A 16649-nucleotide genomic window follows, 5' to 3' on the forward strand; every position below is an offset into this window, starting at 1 on the left:
GCAAGACTGGTATGAAGCAAAATGCGTGCCTTACCTGATAATTCTGTGTTTCTGTGAATGGGGATACATTTTCGACAAAAAAATAACCTTCTGTTTGCTCATTTACACTCCACACAGTTTTCTCTTGACCATTTTGTGCATTTCTTGTTTTAATTTGAAGAGAGAAATTCCCGTTTCCCCGTATGTCATAATAAAAACGAATCTAAAAATAAAGAAAATATGTTGCATTTTGACGAAATCATTCATGCCCTTCCTTTCTGAAAATAGACTATGTAACAAAATTCTTGTCTAAAAATAAAAGCTTACTTTCCATTTTAACCGCTGTGGAACCTTAATATCATTTTAAACCAAGAGATTTTTTCTTAAATTTCAAAGCTGTTTAGTAAATAAGATTTTTAATACTTTTTCCTATGTAGATATCAAATTTGTCATATTTGTAATAATAAAGCATATTGATTTAATGCATAAAGAATATCTCACAAACAATTTTTAAATTTTTAATTTTTTTTTCTCGTTAGCACAGATAATAATGAATTTTAATAGTATCATAAAAAATTATTATGTTAAATTTTATTTATTTATGCCACGTCGTTTTGGGATACCTTTTGGGATATCTTACCATGGGAAAGTATGTTTTAATTTGATAGCTAATGCTTTTTTTGTTTTAAAAACTGTGATTTTTATATAAAAAGAAAAATTTGTTAACCATTTGCAAATCAATAGGAAATTAAAGGATTTATAGCAATAAAGTTATGAGCATTCAGCAGTAAAAGAAAAATTAATTAATTTTTTTTATCAATTTCAGGATTTGTGTAAACACAAAAAGTAGTTGCAACGGTACCTAATATACGAATTCGGAATTTTCCTACTACTTTTTATCTTTCTTTAAATTTTTGAGAGCTCATTACTGTCTTACAATGAAATGCATAAAGAAAAACAAATGATTAAACTGTACTTCCTAATACTTTTAAGGCAGTAGAAGTAAAGGAGTTTAGTGCACTGCAATTGTCAATATGCTTAAAATTCATAAGTTATTCAGAGCTAAAGGGATAGAGCTCAGGCCTCTAAATGAGGAGACCCAAGTTCGAATCCCAGTGTTCACTGGTCGATACGAATTTTGCTACCAGCTCGTACCTACAACAGTTCCAGAGATGCCAACTGCTCCGGACATGTCAAAATAATTATAAAAACGGTAAATAACAACAAGTAAATTTTGCAAATATTTAATTATTTTTCTTTGCTTTTTAAAAGGTATAGCATGACAAATTCTTTATAGAGGTGAATTATATAAGCCTAAGAATTATTTAGAAATAGTGACGGATAAAACTTTACTGAATTGAATTTATTAAACCAAGAATCACAATTAATAAACTACCACTTTAAAATATATATCTGCTGTCCGGAGCAAGTTGGCATCTCAGCAGTTCATAAAATATCCTGAGTGCTAGACGGATCACGGGTTAGAATCCCTTTATTGTTGTGTTAACCATGACAGGCTTTCTTGGTTTTCCTCCTTGGTTACTTTCTTGGTTACTTTCACCAAAAAGTCCTCCATGAAATCCAATTTGTCTCGATGCTTGATCAAGAAGCTCCCTTGCCTTCGGGACCAAGTTCAAAATTATAAGTCTGCGGAGTAAATAAACTTCCAATTGGGTCGGCTGTATCGCCGGCTATAAAAAAAATAAAGTTGTTCAGAGTCACAAAGAGAGCAAACAGGAAAATTTTGGCCTCTAAGACCTTTTCCAGCTGCGAAATAACTTTTCTGCAGCAGGACGAGAGAAATCTGGAACAGTGGGCTTTGAGCTTATGAGACACTTCCATGTTATTCCCATAGCTTCGATTAGAAGGAGTATGAGGAGAACTTCCTTTTTATTTAAACTCTAATGAAGAGTTTTGCAGTATTGAAAAATATACCCATAACCTTTGATATCCTTTACCTTTGAACCTTTATATAACCTTTGAAGAAAAATATTTTCTGAAACTATATGAATTCAGTGGTAGTTAAAGGGTATGAGAGTAAAGATAACTAAAATCACTGGCTGCGGCACACTGTTAAAAATACAGAACGTAATAAAAATGCAGTTCATAAATTTTAGCGTAAAACACGTTATTTTGACCACCAGAACATGTAACTAATTTAAGTGGTCATAATTAGTTTTAATATTTGCCAAATATTCTGGTAAGTAAAAATTTAAATGTATATTTGCCCTTCATCCTAAATTAGAGATTACTTTCTAATTTAGAACTGAATGTTGCTGTAAAACATTTTTCTGTGATGCCAACTTGCTTCACTTTGAGGAAAAATATCTTCGAGTCGTATCAGAGTTTGTATTTTTATGTATAATTCTTAATTTAGAAAATTTGATTTAAAGCAATTTTCCCCACCACTAGGTGTTAGTAATTTAGAAGCTTATGTAAAATGCTTTCTCGCTCTACTTGAAAAGGTAGGAAAAATAAATCAAAATTTTGAAGGTTTTAATGTTTAACTTTCTACCACTCTATAAATATTTTGCTGAAAGCAGAGTGGTTGACAACCCTGCATTACTGCATATTGTCAGTTTTTTAATGCTCACCCATGTCTGAATCCTCCATACGTCGTGATGATTTGAAATAAAAAGGAAATGGAATTTATTAAACCAAAATTTAAATATTGAAGAAGTATAGTCTTATTGGGAAAAATATTGCGCAAAAATAAAGCATTTTACTTTGCAATTTTCAGCTGGTTGAAGAATTGGGCCTAGTAAACGTGCAGGTATTGCTTTCATTCTACTAGCCAAGAACAGAAATCTGCCTATTGGAAAATAAAAGCAAAGTTTAAGAATGAAATAAGTATTAGTAGTAAAAAGCAAACTAATGTAAATAGAGACATTTAAGTTCTCTTCGGATATTTTGTTTCATATTTGTTGGCCACTGGGTATTTTGTTATTGTAATTATATGAGAAAAATTAAGCAAAAAGAGAAACCTGAAATTTTCTCGGATATTTTAAAAAGCATTTCTTTCCCCGAGATATTGGTATTTTTTAAAGAAGAAATTAGCTACACATCTCTGGTCTACTATATAACTGGAAAATATTAAATATTAAAATATTGATTGTAAAAACTTTTTATTCAGAAGAAGTAACTATACCCTGAGCTACTTCCATTTATAAGCATCGTATTGCATATTTATCTACTACTACTACAGACATTTCATTTAACAGCAGGTACCTACTATATTCCTGACTATTTTAATTTTCTAGATTGTATCGAATCAAGAAAAATAAAATTGTGAGGAATAATTAATTATTACTCCTCAAAAAAAGTAAAAAAGATATGTTCGTGCAACTAATTTTTGATCTTATCAGAATTATAGCAGCCATGTTCTCTTCTTTTCACTCCCTATATGCACAAAGCACAAGAAAAAAAAAGAAGGAAAAAAAAAAAAAACGGACCACGCAGAATGATTTTTGATTTAATGATCCGATCTTCTCGTTCCAGGCCTCAATCTTAATGGTTCGAGGAGGTAACCTCAGAAATGCTAATAAATTTTTACAGACGATATTTAAGATACGAAATCAGACACAAAAACGTACTTTCTCTGAATAAACATTCATTTTTTTCAATGAATTCGGATTTCGGTCGCCTTAGATGTAGGAAGTAGGGAAATATGATCCCAATAGTTTGTTCAGAGAGCAGTTGAAATTTTGGGCTACTTAATGTTTTTTTATTTACTTTTTGCGTATTTTGACATATCTTGTGAACTTTTTAAGCTAATTGAAAAAATGTTGTACTCAATTATAAAATTCGTTCATGCAAGGATAACTCCATGCACAGAAGGACTTTAGCAAATATTTATTATTTTTTATTACTTCATTCAATATTTGTCAAAAAATTTTGAATTACAAGGTATACATTTTCTTACATAATTTTTAAGATACATAATTTTAATTTTACATGGCGAAATACAAAGTTTGAGTGTAATTGCTCCAATTGTTCCAGTAAAATCGAATTAGGAGAAAAAGTCAGATACTTAAAATTCGATTTCTTCGGAACTCTTCGATTGATTTCAGAAATTCTAATCCGTCGGAAAAAAGGTGTGTTTTTTCAGAGAAAGTCCCTTTTAGTTTTTGATTTCGCAGCTTAAAATATCGTCAGCACAATTTAATTAGCATATTTGAGGAAGGTCACCACCTCATACCTTAAGATTTAATCCTAGAGCGTGAAGATCTGATCATTAGACCAAAAGTTATTCAGGGTTGTCTGTTTTTATTCTTTATTTACTTATTTATTTATTTTTTGCCGTACTATACTCCATTTAAATTTTTATTTCATGTGGTAATTGTAAGTACATCAAACCTCTGATTTGCAGCCAAATTATGAATTAACCTAATCATCATTTGTAATTTTCGAACAGTATAGTCCTGACTTATCGAAATCTGCAGTTACGACCTTATAATTCAAACAAATTAAGTAATGAGGCTGGCAACGTAAAGTTCGGTATGACAAAGTATGACCCGCCACACTTGGAGGGGTTAACATGTGGACACGTCGTACGTCATTTTAAATGTGACAGTTGGATACTTGCAGCTTGAGATGACAATTACTGATACACAGAAATGTGACCTATGTCCTCTGTGCTAGCTCATCGCTTATAAACTAGAGGAGTGCTATAGTCGAGCTAAGTTTCTCCAATTGAACAACCAATCAGGATCAGCTAGATAATAGAACAACCCATCAGGATCGAGATACCCACACTAAGTCAGTTGCAGGTATCCCATTGTAGGTTTCCTTAATTATAATTTGCTTTAAGAAACTAAGTTTTTAAATCGCAGAGAGTTCTGTCAATAGTTTTACCATTTGTGAATCCAGATGTGTGATCCCGAGTAGGTCCTTGCTCGAGAGAAGGAAAAGGTCCTCTTAATTGCCACTCATTTTCAGTTGAAGAATCCTTAACCCAATTGCAGAAAGACAGGTCGAAATTACATCTGGATAAGGCTGTTACTAAACGTTAGAAATAAATAAATTATGTTAGTATCATATTCGCCTGACTTTTTTCTTGAAGATTTTCTATGGTTGAATTAATTTGTTGACAGTGATTTTATTTCTATTTTGCTTAAATTATACAAACTAAAACAAATTTATATTTTATGAAAATAAAAAAAAACCTAATTTTCACTACCACTCTAAATATAAAATTAAAAATTTTAAATAAATTTGTAATAATTAAAAATTCGTTGATGTCGTATTCTTCATTGTTACTTTCGACAATGGGCTAGGGGCCGCTGCGCGGCCCAGGCACCCAATTTTAGCTTAATAAACGTAAACGTTACTTTCGACAGAGCTGACGACAAGGGTCTGTATGTATGCGTATAAACCTATACGTTCTGACAAAAATGAAATCAACTAAAACTGTGATCATTATCTTCCGATCAAATTTAATGGGTGATTTGAAATCCTCTCAGCCGAAGTCGGCATGATCAAGTGCTTGCATGAGTGCAAAAAATATTTGTTCCCCAGTGTAATTAATCCATTGATAAATTCACATTTATTGAAAAACTAAAATTACTGTAATGAAACTAATACAATTGAAATAGTTTTCTTATAAAGGATTTCTGGTTGCTGAAGAAACATCTACTAAATTTATGTTTTTTTTAAACGCCATGGTTTGTTCACTTACCTCCAATTTCGAAAGTCCATTGCAAACAATTTACCACTTTAAATTTGGACATTTATTTATACATATTTTAAACTCTGGCGGTTGTTAGTGTAGAAAAAAATATGTAATCCTACAAGAGACTTGCATGAAAGGTTATAAAAGATATTTATTTTTGCAGTTAGTAACATTTAAAAATTTATTTTAAGAATAAAAATATATTAAAAGTCTTTAATCTTGCCATTTTTTAAAACACCTAATAGGTGGTGGAAAACTTATTTACCATAAAAAATTGCTTTAAAATTTAAATTAATTTTATCTAATAAGTTAAATGAATTTTTTTCTTACATCACTTCAAAAATATTTTAGCTTACCCTTACTAGAAATAAATGGCATATTAAAGAGTTCAACAAGCATTGTAAAATATTTTAATAATTAACTATACTACTATATCAATTCACTACAATAGGTATAATATACATTTATACGGAAATGATGCTCCTCTATTTCGAATAAAATAGTGTATTGTATGCATGTCAATTTTCTATAGAATTAAATAACATTTGGAATTCTATAAATAACTACTGTTTTTCTACTTCCTCAGTCCGACATTAGTTGCTACATGTAGGTCGAAAATTTTGTCCCAGATTAATTACTACATTTCAAGTCGGTAGAGTCATAAATTACTTCGAATGCAATTTAGTAGATCGACACCAGTAAAATTATATTACAAAGAATTCACGATTCATTCGAAAGAAGATATGCGATTACTGGTAGAAGAGTCCTTAAAAAATGGGACACGGCTTAAAAGCGTACGAACCTTGGATTTTCTATAATAAAATGGTACTGATTTATGGAAGGAAGGTGGGATTACTTGGTAAGTAAATGTTGTTCGTTGATTACACAGAATTCCAATGATGCCAACTGCTCCGGATACGCCAAGATAATTAAAAAAGCGATAAATAACGACAAACTAAATTTTGCAAATATTTGACTATTTCTGCTTGCTTTTATAAAGAAAGAACATGATAAAAATCTACTAAATTGAATTTATTTAACCAAGAATCACAATTGATAAACTACCACTTTAAAATATATATTTGCTGTACGGAGCTAGTTGGCATCTCTTGAATTCTAAAAATCACTGAATGTTCCAACAAAATCATATCATCAGTATCAATAATCAGTACAAAAATATACCAATACAGTACAATAATTACATTTTACAACAAAGCTGGGACAGTAGGAGTACAATATTTCTATGGATCAAGAACTAATGCACATACCTGCCAACTTTTACGCATTTGGCGTAAAATTTTATTTTTATATTTAAAGTGGTAGTAAATATATATTTTCTTTACTTTTATAAACTTAATTTTTAAATGATTTTGATCACCACTATTATGAAAAAAATTAAGCATATATATTAATATGTGTTACTATACCATGGTCTTCAGCTTAAACTTTTTCAAATACAGCGTACTTTTTTGCTTAAAATTGAAATTTTAATTCCATGTTACTACCACTGGGAAAAATCATAATGGAGGGGATTAAAGGTTGGCAGGTATGCTAAAACCTTCAGTTACAGTACCATGGAATTGAAAATACTAGAAAGATAAAATAAAACTTTTAATATTTTTGAACATTATCGAAATATACTCCCTTGCTTCACACTTTTTAGCTATTTCCATACTACTGTTGCGAAAACGCAAATTCTGGTGATGAAGTAAAATATACTTTCTTTAAAAAGCGATTGGGTACTTAAGTTGAGACTAATTAATGTTTTTCAATGTTTTCTGACACTTTAGTTTGAAATATCACAATCGCTGGTAGACGCAATATCTTAGAAGCGAATTGAACGAAAGAAAATGCTGAAAATGTTAGATTTTCTTAATAATTTTTTATCATTAAATTCTAATTTTAATATTCTACGTTGGAAAATGTTAATATTGCTTTGCAAAGATTTGAATGTATGTGACTTTATCTCTAAAATTAGTTATTTACATAAAAATATATTTTAAATTTCACTTACAGCATATTTCCCGTTTTTCGTCTTCAAAATTACCACAGTCATCAGTGTAATCACATACGTTGTCTCTGGGTATGCAGCGAGAATTTCTGCAGTCAAAGTCGTTTTCTCTACACATTCCAGGTTCTCCTACAGCTGTGAACATACATGATTTTAGATACAAAAAATATGCATTTTTTTAAAATGAAATTTACATACTTACACCAAATTTGTTACGAACTTTCAAAACATTTTTCAGCTGTCTTTATACAGAAAAATAAATTTAAACTAGCAAATAAATCTTGAAAATAAACATGACCATAATAGGAATACTGTACTGATATATATGCCGTAGACTAAAGAAATGTTTGCAGTAAATGCCGTAGAAAATAGAAATGTTTTCTATCTACTGACGTCATTTCTTAGGTTTTACTGCAATGAGTCTTGAGAGCACATATGTAATATAAAATACTATTGAGCGAAATTGAAACTCAATGAATATAATCTTTTCTTCTTCTTTTTTTTTTAACTAACTTTGTATTCAGTGCACAAAATGAATGAATGAAAAGACTAAATGATATTTGATTTTAATTTTGGATTTTTACGAAAGTAAAATTTTGTTTAATCCTTTCTGGAGCAGCAAATATTGACTGGAAATTTGAGACAGACAGCATCAGGGATTGCTCCGCTTTCTGCTAAAGTTTTAATAAATTGGTAGCGATTAATTTAAAACTTGTAGTATAAATATAATTTCGCCAACTTTTTGAAAGAGTAACCAAAAGATAAATGTATTAAAGGTGCATTTCCATTACTTTGAATTTTGATATATAGCAGAGATGCCAACTGACCCTTACACGCCAAATTAATTTAATAAACGGTAAATAACTACAAACTAAAATTTGCAAATATTTGACTAATTTTGCCTACATTTTAAAAGGGTTTAGCATGACATAATTATAACAAAGTGGCGATTTATATAAGCCTCCGAATTGTTTAGAATTAGTGGTGGATGAAAACTTAATAAATTGAATTTATTAAACCAAGAATCGCAATTAATAAACTACCACTTGAAAATATTTATTCGCTGTCCGGAGCAAGTTGGCATCTCTATTACAGTCTGAAAAAAATTAAGAGATATACTAAACTAAATTAACCTAAATCTTGTTACCACTAATTAAAGCAATTTTTGACAACGCGGAGCAATCCGGGATATCGGCTGAAGATTCCTAAATAGTTCTTTGTTTTTTAAGCAACAGAGAAATTAAGTTGTGATTGCAAAATAACCAGATGTACTTAAATTGTGTGTTGTTTAATAAATAGTGGTTGCTGAAAAATGGGAGACATTTTGAAATAAATAGAATTATATTCTTAATGAATAGTAAAGGGAAGGGATGGCCTGGTCGATAGGGCGCTGGGCCATCACCTCCTACATCAAGAAGCCTCCACACGGTCTTTTATAAGTAGTCCGCGCATACTGCTTAAAAAGTGAACCAGTTGTGCGCATGAACCCAAAACCTTTTGTAAAAGTAATTGAGAGAAATTTATCTTATATATTTGAGAATTGAATCTGTAGTGGTTGACAAGAGAATAAGGCAAACCAATAATATTCATAAATAAATAAAAAATTTTAGTCATATATTTGCTACCACTTTCTTATTTTAACTATATTCTTTATTAAATGACTCGTTCATTAATTGGATATCCGTTTGAGCTGGAGTACTCACATAAACGACATAATCAAAAGAGCCAGAGGAGCGTTTTTTGCGCTCAAAGTCCTCCTGCATAAGAATTCAAAGCTTGATCTAGCAAATAAAAGAACTATCTATATACAAGCGATTCGACCAATTCTTACGTATGCTTGCCCAGCCCTCACTACCATAAGCAACAACCTAAAAAAGAAGCTATCTACAACTGAAGGTAAATTTTTACGCACAATGACTGGCGCCCCAAGGGCGATTAGCAATAGATTGCTCAGAAAAGACTTAAACATTGATGATATCAATTGCTTTATAGCTAAATTGACCACAAAATTTTACAGCGACGCAAGGACATGCACCACATCGGATTTCAATAAATTGTTCGATATTGATATAATCAGTGATAATTCGAATTTCAGCCCAATTACCGCCTTTTTATGCTCAGACTGCATACTATCAAAATACTATTAACTTTATCATACAACTCTACTGAAGGGGATCTCCCCAATCCAAAGATGATTTTCCCTTCAAAACTAAAGATTTACTCCTTAAGGACTTGACTTGTTGTTACAACATACTACAACTTCAAAGATATATAGGACCTCCCAGAATACAACAAAACAGAATCGATGAATCGGTTAGTGGCGCTTCGCGCCAAACGCCGAGATAACCCCAATATCCAGCATCCAATTGGATATCCTTCACAGTGGTCTGATCGAACTACCTATAAAAAACTGTGTGGAGGCTTTCAGTTATGGGTGGCGTTTGCTGGGCCCATATTCGAACTTTCAGAAGCGTCTTTTAGCTTTTACATACCTGCCAACTTGTAATCTCTCCGCAGCTAATTTTCCCTAGTGGTAGTAAGATTAAAAGTAAACTACATTTATAAGCGAAAATATATTTTCTATTTGACGCGAACTTAAACTCATCTAAAGAATTAATTGATTGATATATATATATAGAATTTAATTAATTGTAGTGGTGGTCAAAATAATTTTGAATTTAATGTATAAATGCAAGTTTGGAGTTTTTTTTCTCTGTATGTGTTATGGCCGTGTCTAAAAAATCTCTAAATTATCAACAACAGTTAACTGCAACTGCGACAAAATATGCTTACGTTGACAAAAAGGTACAATTTTTTACAAGAAAAATATGTATTTTTTATTGCTTTCGATTTAGTGTGTAAAAAATAAACCCTGGAACAGAAATTCATAAAATTCTAACAATTTTAATTGAATTTTAAACCCATCAAGCTCCACAAAATTCGACCGAAATGCTTTCAAAAACACTAGTAACACAATTATCTCATTTCTTAAAACTTTTCTTGAAGAAACAAGACATTTGTGTTTAACAAATTAAGTTAAAAACATAAATATTTAAATTTTGAGCTGAAATTAAATTACTGTAATGCGCTTTCATATAAATAATCAATTTAGTTCAGCACATTTCTTGCCGAAGAGGCAGGGATTCATTTCTTCGTATTGATTTAAAAAGTTACTTTATGAAAAGAGTGGCAATATACTTAATGCACAAAATAAGTGGATGATTTGTAATGTTAGTATGGCTTTTGGTAAAAAATGGTAATCGTTCACTTTCAAATTGAAAGAAAATATTAACCTACTTAAGATTATATGATAGGCTAAAATTTTTTGCTTCTCCGAAATATTTAAAAAAAATTTAATATTCGACGTTCCAGTCTTTATTGGTCCAACGCATATAAGGTGAGCAATTAGTCTCAAATGGCTTAAAAATGAGTTTTCTACCTCTTGCTACAGTTCTTATGCAATTCAATAATATATTCCTTACCAGGATATTTTAAAACTCATTCAAGTGAATACTAATTATCCCCTCTTCTCTATTACGTAGGGAGTGGTAGGAAGAAAGTGATAAAACATTTTAGTACATGAAGCGTCATGCTAAGGTTATATATATATATATATATATATATATATATATATATATATATATATATATATATATTTACAACGAAAAAATTAACTAAACTACATCATTTGTATCATTTTGAAAAAGAAAACTTTAGCTTTCCATTCTTTAGCAAAATTAATTCTGGATTTGAAATCTACTAACCCAAATTAGGTAAGGGAAAGTACTTGTATAAATGAAACAAAAAATTTGTTCTCCTAACGTAATTCTTTTATTTGATTTTTTTTCCATTTATAAAACAATAGAGAAATTAAGTAATTCGAAAGTTACTATTCTTCTGTTTTAAAACATTTATGTGCTATTTTATTTCATAACAAACGTTTAAAAAATTCAGGTCAACGCCAAAAATCCAACTGCTTATACATAAAATGAAAACTTTCAATATCCTGCTACAGAATCAGTAAGTACTTTTAAACAAAACCATCCCATTAGCCAATAAAGCCAAACGCCTTGCGTTATATCTTAATTAGAAAGATCACTTACAGAATATTACAAAGTACTGGCAGCCTGCAATAAACTACAAAGCTTACTCTACTACGCCTATATGCAATTGAAACTAAAACGTTTACCATGTCTACCTGTCTATGATCAGACCTATCTTAGCATCTGCAACCGCAGCCTGGGCTAATATATTTCCAACTCCTATCCTGACATTTGTTTGGGCTAATAAGGGCATTTCTGTAGCTCGTCCACCTCTTTTCTCACCAGATTTGAGACCTTTGTAATTTTTTTCCAAGGGTAAAAATTCATCCCAAGAAATGTAAATGTTTAAACTCTGAAAAATACTTAAGAGGCAATCGAGCAGTTAAAAGTTATTCCAGTACCTGAGTTGCAAAACTGATAGTAGGAGTGGAAGAATCGTTACGGAATTCTACATTTTGAAATTTGCAATAGTATGCATGTATTCATATGTATTTTCCTACTGCTGCTAGGTATTTTAATAATATTGCACCTCTATAAATTTATAATATTCTAGTTTGTAAATTTACACATTTGGATGTTGTCAAAAGTAAGAAATTTTCTATAACAGTTTCCTGTCGTTGTTTCCTGTCGTATTAGTTTTAAAAAGTTCTAATCACAATTGAAAATTTGCAAAAGCGAAACTTCATCTACTGCTGATACATATTTTCAATAATATTTATTAATAACAATTTAATAGTGTTCTAGATTGAAAATTTACACATTTGTCATTTGTGATCATATTATTGTATTCAAAAGCATTTTTCTACTGGAGCTATCTATTTTTATTGACACCGTTTCGAAACAGTTTAAAACTAAATATTAATTTTGGATAGCTTTCGATCTATATAATATAGTCTAAATATACTTATTAAAAAAAAGAATGATTACTTGGAGTATCACAATCTTTCGTAACTATGTCATCCACAGCAGCATGGCACTCATCTCCAGGTTCTCTAACCGCTACGAAATTTATCTGAAATAGATAAATTATTTATTATTAAACAATTATGCATTTACATTTTATATTATGTTTGGGGCAATCATTTTCGTTTCGTTTTTCTTTAGTGGAAGAAGTGAATAAGTGACATTTTCAGGAATATTTATTAATCAAGGAAAAAAAATAAAGCAGTGACATCAACATGGGTATGTTTATTGTAACATAAATCGACTACACCACATAAAATATTTAGTAAAATACTGCGACCACTGATATAGAGTGTTATGTTAAGATTGGGTCGTGCCAATTTTTGATAGGCGGAAGCTCCCAACAAATTTGCCAAAAATATTCAAGATATGGCAAACTACTTATCAAAGCAATCTGAAGTTCTTCTAATTTTACAATCACTTCTATATAGATAATATTCATCTGGCATGTATCAGACTTCTATAGATGCAATAAGAGGGTTCCCATGGTTTGGGAAATTTTTTTATTGTGGTAGTGAGAGTGAGATCCATCTAGATGTTTCGAGCTATCAATAAAAATATTTAATTTAAAAGAAATACATATATATGGCTGAAAAAAAGCACTCGTAAATAATTTCGTTATTCTCAAATGAAAGATATATTTAACCCTTTGACGGTTATGAACGAGTTCAGCTCGCAATCGAATCGTGCATCATAATGAGCGCAAACGAGTTCCGCTCGAGAGCAAGATTTTGACCGTAATGGTTAGTAACGAGCACTACTCGCGTAGTGAAATTTTTCCCCAATGCGCGAGGACGAGCTGAGCTCGTTCGCCATTATTATTCTGCATTGACTATGTTAAAAACGAAAAGTCGATTTTCGATAGATAGAGCCCTCAAAAGTACGTCAAAAATATTCAAGTGGTAGCAAACTACTCTTTAAAGCAATTTGAAGTTTTCCTACTTTCGCAGTAATTTCAATTTAGATAATATTCATCTAGCATCTATCAGTAAATGCAATCAGTTTGTAATCGTTTATGCAACCCGCATGCATCAGTATAACTTTACTTACTTTATTTACAAAAATTGGGCACCTGGGCCGCGCATCATCGGTATAATCTTTTTCTTTATTTAAAACAAATTGGGTGCCTGCCCCTAACCCATACATCATAAAATAATATACAGTGTATGAAAACATTTTGTGTTATGCATCATTATGGTGGCATCATCGGTATAAGTTTTTTACTTTATTTAAAAACAACTGGGCACCTGGGCCGCGCAGCGGCCCCTATCCCATTCATCATGAAATTACAACGATGAGTTAAAAACATTTTGAATATAAGCAGTCGTTGTGGTAGCTGATCGGTATAAGCAATCAGCTTGTATCTGTATATGCAATAAGTTTTCAAATTTTAGTGGTGATTATGAAAATTTAATGATCCAATTTTAAAGACAAGAAATATATTTTATAGTATCAATTTTGCTACCACTTAAATATTTTTGGCGGACTATTGAATTGCATCGAAAATGGAGACGAACATTCCGGAGCTTGGTGCAACATCACCACATCACTCCTTAAAAAACTCAAAACATGCCAGAACAAAATCCTCAGGAAAATAACAAAAGCAAGATGGTTTATCAGAAATAAAAACATACATCGCGACCTCAACATAGATTCTTTAGATCATCACATAAGTTAAATTTCAGATTTTTTGAAAAAACCATTAATTGTGACACCGCAGGATTCAACGAAATTTTTACTTTTGAAAACTTAAGAGAAGACATAAACCTCAGACCGATGGCAGCTCATTTTTGTAGTGACGTAATTTTATCTAAAATTCAAAATATTTAATTTCCTTTTACTTCAATTGCATTCCAATTACCAGAAAGAACCACCCCAAAGATCAAAATTCAAGACGAATGGGAAAAAGGCCGCTAACGGCCCCAGGCGCCCAGATAAATGTTGATGATGATGATGATGACGAACATTCCGGACGACCCAATTCATTAAACAATTTTTTTCGATAAATCAATGATGCCATTGTTTAATTCGCAAACTATTACATACCTGCCAACTCTTCCGGATTTTCCGCAAGATTTTATTTTCATATTTAAAGTGGTAGCAATACTCAGGTTATTCCAATTAACGTTTTGAATTATAATGATAATTATAAATGAGTCTGACCACCACTACATATAAATAATTACAATAAATATATAAAAGCATAAGATTCCATGCGCAAGTAAATTTCAACGGGATCAGAATATAAATATATTGTTGAATCAGATTGATTTTCGTTTATTGTTTTATAACCACTCTGAAAATCCATTCTCGGAAGGAGTGAAAGTTGGCAGGTATGCTATTAATTATCTTATTTATTACATAAATTAAAAAAAGAACAGCTTTTATAATAAATTCTAAATTAACTTACTTGAAATTCTTTTGGAATTCTCCCAAGAAATATCTCGGCTTTTGTCCAAGTTAGATCACTATCCTTAATTGGCATCCATAAATCAATAGTTTTATTATTTCGTTCTAAAGTAACTCGTAGTTTCACTGCAAAAAGTTATTAAAAGAAAAACCTATGTTAAAAAACTTAGTTTGAAAGAATTTTATAACGCATAGATTTAGATCTTACACTTTTTGGTGGAAGTTTTGCTAGTGGTAGTAACAAAAAAAAAAAAAAAAAAGGGAAGAAAAGAACAACAGTAATTAACTGCAATGCAGTCGATTTCTCTTGACCGGAGATTTTTCCTGGGCAATAAAAACGGTAGGAAAGTGTATAATTTAGCATTTCATTTAAAATGATTTTGTCAATCACAACATTTAAAAAGTCTAAATCTAAGATGTATGCAAAAAAAGGAAGGAAAAAGAACACATCAGAGCAATATTTTATACTTTTGTTACCGTCGCGATCTGGTCAAAATTATTAGATAATTTTGATTTACTGATTTTAATCTAATTTTATTTAAACATGCCCTCAAGATAAAACATAAATACATGCGCTGAACCGTGGTGGTTCAGGGGTTAAAGCGTTCACCTCCCAAAGAGCTGAATCGAGTTCGAATCCCAGCGTTAACTGTCCGATATGAATGCAGCACCCGGCTCGCACTTACCACAATGCTGACTTAAAATATCCTCAGTAGTAGACAGGTCATGGATTCGAGTCCCCTTGCCGTCAGGCTAACCGAGAGATTTTTCCGTAGTTTTCTCATAATGTAACGCAAATGCGGGTCCTCTAAGAAGGCAAATTTCTCCCAATACAAGATCCAGGAGTTCCCTTGTCTTCTGGATTGGGTTAAAATTACAAGGCTACGGAGTAGAACATAAGTAGTAAACTCAAAATTGGGTAAGCTGTTCAACGACGATTGTAAAATTGTCATATGTAGTAATGATAAAGTCTGGGTACTTACTTTTTCCGTACAGATTGTACCAAAATTGAATAGAGCAAGTAGAAAATGAGTCTCTCAGTGTTGAACTTTTAAGTGTAGCGTTAAAATTATAAGAAGACCACGAGCTTGGAGCAGAGGCAATTACAAAATGTCCTAATTAGGAAAAAAACAGTAATAAAGAATGTTTTGCAAATTATTGTGAATTTAAAATAGTAGATAGAGTAATGAAAATGAAGCTACACAAAGAGATAAATTATAGGTAAAATATAAAATTTGATTTAAAAAAAATACGATTCACTACAAAATGAAGAAAATTGTGATCACCGCTAGGCGATCACAGGTTACCCATTTGCAAAATGGTTGTTGTCTAATTTTTTTTTTTTTTTGGAAAAGAAACTTTATTGTGTTTTCATCTTAGACATCTTTAACTGTTAATCCTGAACTGCTCGGTACACAATTTCGCAGATATATTTAAATGCAGCTCAAGGTCTGGTTTCTTAGGACAAGCGCCTTATCTGGGCGTCAGCGGGACGTCAACGTCCCGCTGAAATACTGGTTTGTTAGCTCAAGGCCTGGTTTCTTAGAACTAGCGCCTTATCTAGGCGGCAGCG

General features: G+C 31.3%; 1 protein-coding gene across 1 annotated transcript in view; it reads right to left on the minus strand.

The window, feature by feature from the left end:
- The window catches only part of LOC107438594 (MAM and LDL-receptor class A domain-containing protein 1), a 166217-nt gene that overhangs the window by 110647 nt on the left and 38921 nt on the right, over window positions 1-16649 (minus strand). The window contains exons 15-21 of the mRNA XM_087163643.1: window positions 16060-16191; window positions 15078-15202; window positions 12632-12716; window positions 7665-7796; window positions 4834-4980; window positions 2706-2791; window positions 35-202 (exon numbers count right to left, since the gene is read on the minus strand). Of these exons, the coding sequence (XP_087019769.1) occupies window positions 35-202; window positions 2706-2791; window positions 4834-4980; window positions 7665-7796; window positions 12632-12716; window positions 15078-15202; window positions 16060-16191 (875 nt within the window). The remainder of the gene's footprint in view (window positions 1-34; window positions 203-2705; window positions 2792-4833; window positions 4981-7664; window positions 7797-12631; window positions 12717-15077; window positions 15203-16059; window positions 16192-16649) is intronic.

Source organism: Parasteatoda tepidariorum, chromosome 5 (genome assembly GCF_982258835.1).
Source record: "Parasteatoda tepidariorum strain Cologne lab strain chromosome 5, Ptep-v5.0, whole genome shotgun sequence".
In the NCBI taxonomy this organism is placed as follows: Eukaryota; Metazoa; Arthropoda; class Arachnida; order Araneae; family Theridiidae; genus Parasteatoda; species Parasteatoda tepidariorum.